Raw genomic sequence first — 6,909 nt, forward strand, 5'->3', positions numbered from 1 at the left:
TGCTGTGCTGTGCTTGATTCTAGCAGTGCTGTCCTGAGGCTGGCTGGTGTCGGTGTGGCTCAGGTCAGTGAGCCTCAGGACCAGCTGGCTCAGGGGGCTCCTCTCTCTGTGTGTGTCTCAGTGGGTGAGGTAGTGTTGTGTGTGTGTCCCAGTGTGTGAGATATGGCTGTGTGATCTGTGCTGTGCTTGATCTAGCAGTGCTGTCCTGAGGCTGGCTGGTGTCGGTGTGGCTCAGGTCAGTGAGCCTCAGGACCAGCTGGCTCAGGGGGCTCCTCTCTGGGCTCAGCTCTTGGCTCAGCAGGGCTTTGTGGTGGTAGGAGTTTTGGTCGCTGTTTTTTAGGTGTAGCCAATACTTTAATATTCTTTTCTGTATGTTTATCAGTAGTGGGTACTGGCCTAATTCGGCCCTGCACCCGTTGTTAGGTGTCTTTCTCTGCACACGGAGGAGTCTCTCTCTCTCTGTCCCTGCACCCACCCCCACCCCCCTCTCGCTCCTCTCCCTGCTGTCTGATAGGAATGCGGGCGTGTGGTGACCTGCGTGTTGCTCACTGCTCAGGATCAAAGCCTCTCTCCAGACCGCCCTGCTTTGAGCAGCGCAGGTGGGAATTACCTGCTCCCTTCCCCTCTCCCCCTCTCTCTGTGTCTCCTGCCCTGTGATCTCCTCTCTCCCTCTTTGTTCCTGTCCTGTAACCTTATCCCTCTCTGTGCGTGTCTCCCATCCTGTTACCTCCTCTCTCTCACTGTGTGTCCTGTCCTGTTGTGTGTTTATTACTGAGGGATTCCCTGTGATCTCTTCTCTCTCACTGTGTCTCCTGTCCTGTTGTGTGTGTTTATTACTGAGGGCTTCTCTGTGATCTCCTCTCTCTCCCTGTGTCTCCTGTCCTGTTGTGTGTGTTTATTACTGAGGGATTCCCTGTGATCTCCTCTCTCTCCCTGTGTCTCCTGTCCTGTTGTGTGTGTTTATTAGAGGGATTCTCTGTGATCTCCTCTCTCTCACTGTGTCTCCTGTCCTGTTGTGTGTGTATATTCCTGGGGGATTCTCTGTGATCTCCTCTCTCTCACTGTGTCTCCTGTCCTGCTGTGTGTTTATTACTGAGGGATTCTCTGTGATCTCCTCTCTCTCACTGTGTCTCCTGTCCTGCTGTGTGTTTATTACTGAGGGATTCTCTGTCATCTCCTCTCTCTCTCCCTGTGTCTCCTGTCCTGTTGTGTGTGTTTATTACTGAGGGATTCTCTGTGATCTCCTCTCTCTCACTGTGTCTCCTGTCCTGTTGTGTGTGTTTATTACTGAGGGCTTCTCTGTGATCTCCTCTCTCTCTCACTGTGTCTCCTGTCCTGTTGTGTGTGTATATTCCTGAGGGATTCTCTGTGATCTCCTCTCTCTCACTGTGTCTCCTGTCCTGCTGTGTGTTTATTACTGAGGGATTCTCTGTGATCTCCTCTCTCTCACTGTGTCTCCTGTCCTGCTGTGTGTTTATTACTGAGGGATTCTCTGTGATCTCCTCTCTCTCACTGTGTCTCCTGTCCTGCTGTGTGTGTTTATTACTGAGGGATTCTCTGTGATCTCCTCTCTCTCACTGTGTCTCCTGTCCTGCTGTGTGTGTTTATTACTGAGGGATTCTCTGTGATCTCCTCTCTCTCAATGTGTCTCTTGTCCTGTTGTGTGTGGTTATTACTGGGGGCTTCTCTGTGATCTCCTCTCACTCACTGTGTCTCCTGTCCTGTTGTGTGTGTGTTTATTATGGAGGGCTTCTCTGTGATCTCCTCTCTCTCACTGTGTCTCCTGTCCTGTTGTGTGTGTTTATTATGGAGGGCTTCTCTGTGATCTCCTCTCTCTCACTGTGTCTCCTATCCTGTTGTGTGTGTTTATTACTGAGGGCTTCTCTGTGATCTTCTCTCTCTCACTGTGTCTCCTGTCCTGCTGTGTGTGTTTATTACTGAGGGATTCTCTGTGATCTCTTCTCTCTCACTGTGTCTCCTGTCCTGCTGTGTGTGTTTATTACTGAGGGATTCTCTGTGATCTCCTCTCTCTCACTGTGTCTCTTGTCCTGTTGTGTGTGGTTATTACTGAGGGCTTCTCTGTGATCTCCTCTCTCTCACTGTGTCTCCTATCCTGTTGTGTGTGTTTATTACTGAGGGCTTCTCTGTGATCTCCTCTCTCTCACTGTGTCTCCTGTCCTGTTGTGTGTTTATTATGGAGGGCTTCTCTGTGATCTCCTCTCTCTCACTGTGTCTCCTGTCCTGTTGTGTGTTTATTACTGAGGGATTCTCTGTGATCTCCTCTCTTTCACTGTGTCTCCTGTCCTGTTGTGTGTGGTTATTACTGAGGGCTTCTCTGTGATCTCCTCTCTCTCACTGTGTCTTCTGTCCTGTTGTGTGTGTTCATTACTGAGGGCTTCTCTGTGATCCCCTCTCTCTCACTGTGTCTCCTGTCCTGCTGTGTGTGTTTATTACTGAGGGATTCTCTGTGATCTCCTCTCTCTCCCTGTGTCTCCTGTCCTGTTGTGTGTGTTTATTACTGAGGGCTTCTCTGTGATCTCCTCTCTCTCACTGTGTCTCCTGTCCTGTTGTGTGTGTTTATTACTGAGGGATTCTCTGTGATCTCTTCTCTCTCACTGTGTCTCCTGTCCTGCTGTGTGTGTTTATTACTGAGGGCTTCTCTGTGATCTCCTCTCTCTCACTGTGTCTCCTATCCTGTTGTGTGTGTTTATTATGGAGGGCTTCTCTGTGATCTCCTCTCTCTCACTGTGTCTCCTGTCCTGCTGTGTGTGTTTATTATGGAGGGCTTCTCTGTGATCTCCTCTCTCTCACTGTGTCTCCTGTCCTGTTGTGTGTGTTTATTATGGAGGGCTTCTCTGTGATCTCCTCTCTCTCACTGTGTCTCCTGTCCTGTTGTGTGTGTTTATTATGGAGGGCTTCTCTGTGATCTCCTCTCTCTCACTGTGTCTCCTGTCCTGCTGTGTGTGTTTATTACTGAGGGATTCTCTGTGATCTCCTCTCTCTCACTGTGTCTCCTGTCCTGTTGTGTGTGGTTATTACCGAGGGCTTCTCTGTGATCTCCTCTCTCTCACTGTGTCTCCTGTCCTGTTGTGTGTGTTTATTACCGAGGGCTTCTCTGTGATCTCCTCTCTCTCACTGTGTCTCCTGTCCTGCTGTGTGTGTTTATTACTGAGGGATTCTCTGTGATCTCCTCTCTCTCACTGTGTCTCCTATCCTGTTGTGTGTGTTTATTACTGAGAGATTCTCTGTGATCTCCTCTCTCTCTCTCACTGTGTCTCCTGTCCTGTTGTGTGTGTGTATTACTGAGGGATTCTCTGTGATCTCCTCTCTCTCTCTCACTGTGTCTCCTATCCTGTTGTGTGTGTTTATTACTGAGGGCTGCTCTATGACATCATAATCATCATCTATCTGCACCTCTATAGCGTCTTTCTGGACCCTCCTCTCCCAGCGCTGTCCAGTACTGGGGATCCCCTCCACCCCCCCAGTGTGATGATGCTCCAGTCCGCTCGCACACTCCAGCTCTCAGTGGGGAGGAGAGCAGAGTGATGAGGCCAGTTCAGAGAGGGGGGGTATCAGGAGGCCATGACTGGTAAAGACCAGGGGGAGTCTGTCCAGGACACTGGGGTCACACCCCTACTCTTTCTGAGAGACACCCTGGGGTCTTGACTGACCACAGAGAGGCAGGACCTCAGTTTGACGTCTCATCTGAAGGACGGCCATGGCTGGTGTTACACGCTTTATCGAAACTCTTAGAGACACTTCCTAGTCACCTAAAGCTGTCACGATATTCTGACTCGCACAGTGAAGCGCTGTTCAGTAGCCTCGCCCCTGTGAAGAGTCAGTCAGTCCGTGTCCAACAGAGGGCGCAGCTGTTATTACTTCGGGCTCCTGGCGGGTGCGGGACCGGTTGAGCGCGGAGCTGCGGGCTGAGTTTGCCGGTACAGTCGGTCTGCGGGCTGAGTTCGCCGGTACAGTCGGTCTGCGGGGAGCTGCGGGCCGAACCCCGGTCTGTGCGCCGCCGACACTCCGCTGCGATACGCTCTTGTAGGCTAAAGGGAAAACTCGAAGCCTGTTCAGTTTCGCGCTGATTGTCCTCTCGGCGCTTCCGTAGCCGTCTCCTCGGACCAGGGCCAAGATGGCGGCGTCTACGAGGACCCTGTTCAGCGCCGGTGAGTGACAGCGAGACGCTTTCTTGCCTTCCGTAGGACCCACCAGATAGTCTGTTCCTTAGTTTTGTAATGTTATTTCTGAATACGGCCGATTAGTGTGGTGCCAGGCCATGGCTTGGAGAAATGAATAATGTTAGTTACAGTATTCATCGAATCTGGGAGAGGCGTATCGCACGGTCATGAAACGAGTCCAGGTGATCGGATGAATGTCAAATGGAAGAAGGAAAGAAATTGTAGCAGCCGGCGCTGTTAGAGTGATGGAGTGAGCTCATTGTGTATTAACCCCCTTCGCTTCCCTCTCTCAGTGCTCAGGCAGTCCGGCTCTCTCTCTCGGCCCCTGTCCTCGACGGCAGGAGCTCAGGCTGGAAGCAAGTGGAGGATAGAGTGAGTCTAACACACACACACACACACACACACCACCAGTTCCACAGTGAGCAAGACAGACAGACACACACACTGCACTGCACTGCAGGGAGACAGGCAGACAGACACACACACTGCACTGCACTGCAGGGAGACAGGCACACACACACACACACTGCACTGCACTGCAGGGAGACAGGCACACACACACACACACACTGCACTGCACTGCAGGGAGACAGGCACACACACACACACTGCACTGCAGGGAGACAGGCACACACACACCACCAGTTCCACAGTGAGCAAGACAGACAGACACACACTGCACTGCACTGCAGGGAGAGAGGAAGACACACACACAGCACACACACACACCACCAGTTCCACAGTGAGCAAGACAGACAGACACACACAGAGCACACACACACCACCAGTTCCACAGTGAGCAAGACAGACAGACACACAGAGCACACACACACCACCAGTTCCACAGTGAGCAAGACAGACAGACACACACAGCACACACACACCACCAGTTCCACAGTGAGCAAGACAGACAGACACACACACTGCACTGCACTGCAGGGAGACAGGCACACACACACACACTGCACTGCACTGCAGGGAGACAGGCACACACACACACTGCACTGCACTGCAGGGAGACAGGCACACACACACCACCAGTTCCACAGTTAGCAAGACAGACAGACAGACACACACTGCACTGCACTGCAGGGAGAGAGGAAGACACACACACAGCACACACACACACCACCAGTTCCACAGTGAGCAAGACAGACAGACACACACAGAGCACACACACACCACCAGTTCCACAGTGAGCAAGACAGACAGACACACAGAGCACACACACACCACCAGTTCCACAGTGAGCAAGACAGACAGACACACACAGCACACACACACCACCAGTTCCACAGTGAGCAAGACAGACAGACACACACAGAGCACACACACACCACCAGTTCCACAGTGAGCAAGACAGACAGACACACACAGCACACACACACCACCAGTTCCACAGTGAGCAAGACAGACAGACACACACACTGCACTGCACTGCAGGGAGAGAGGAAGACACACACACAGCACACACACACACCACCAGTTCCACAGTGAGCAAGACAGACAGACACACACAGCACACACACACCACCAGTTCCACAGTGAGCAAGACAGACAGACACACACACTGCACTGCACTGCAGGGAGAGAGGAAGACACACACACAGCACACACACACACCACCAGTTCCACAGTGAGCAAGACAGACAGACACACACAGAGCACACACACACCACCAGTTCCACAGTGAGCAAGACAGACAGACAGACACACACAGAGCACACACACACCACCAGTTCCACAGTGAGCAAGACAGACAGACACACACACTGCACTGCACTGCAGGGAGAGAGGAAGACGCACACACAGCACACACACACACCACCAGTTCCACAGTGAGCAAGACAGACAGACACACACAGAGCACACACACACCACCAGTTCCACAGTGAGCAAGACAGACAGACACACAGAGCACACACACACCACCAGTTCCACAGTGAGCAAGACAGACAGACACACACAGCACACACACACCACCAGTTCCACAGTGAGCAAGACAGACAGACACACACAGAGCACACACACACCACCAGTTCCACAGTGAGCAAGACAGACAGACACACACAGCACACACACACCACCAGTTCCACAGTGAGCAAGACAGACAGACACACACACTGCACTGCACTGCAGGGAGAGAGGAAGACACACACACAGCACACACACACACCACCAGTTCCACAGTGAGCAAGACAGACAGACACACACAGAGCACACACACACCACCAGTTCCACAGTGAGCAAGACAGACAGACACACACAGCACACACACACCACCAGTTCCACAGTGAGCAAGACAGACAGACAGACACACACAGAGCACACACACACCACCAGTTCCACAGTGAGCAAGACAGACAGACACACACACTGCACTGCACTGCAGGGAGAGAGGAAGACGCACACACAGCACACACACACACCACCAGTTCCACAGTGAGCAAGACAGACAGACACACACACTGCACTGCAGGGAGAGAGGAAGACACACACACAGCACACACACACACCACCAGTTCCACAGTGAGCAAGACAGACAGACACACACAGCACACACACACCACCAGTTCCACAGTGAGCAAGACAGACAGACACACACAGCACACACACACCACCAGTTCCACAGTGAGCAAGACAGACAGACAGACACACACAGAGCACACACACACCACCAGTTCCACAGTGAGCAAGACAGACAGACACACACACTGCACTGCACTGC

General features: G+C 52.2%; 1 protein-coding gene across 1 annotated transcript in view; it reads left to right on the forward strand.

Moving 5' to 3' along the window:
• The first annotated feature begins 3,875 nt into the window (after positions 1 to 3,875).
• The window catches only part of mrpl52 (mitochondrial ribosomal protein L52), a 5,620-nt gene continuing 2,586 nt past the window's right edge, over positions 3,876 to 6,909 (forward strand). The window contains exons 1-2 of the mRNA XM_088917511.1: positions 3,876 to 4,169; positions 4,475 to 4,553. Coding sequence (XP_088773637.1) covers positions 4,136 to 4,169; positions 4,475 to 4,553 — 113 coding nt within the window. The 5' untranslated portion in view covers positions 3,876 to 4,135. The remainder of the gene's footprint in view (positions 4,170 to 4,474; positions 4,554 to 6,909) is intronic.

This window comes from Atractosteus spatula, chromosome 5 (genome assembly GCF_055471065.1).
Source record: "Atractosteus spatula isolate fAtrSpa1 chromosome 5, fAtrSpa1.hap1, whole genome shotgun sequence".
NCBI classification, from domain to species: Eukaryota; Metazoa; Chordata; class Actinopteri; order Semionotiformes; family Lepisosteidae; genus Atractosteus; species Atractosteus spatula.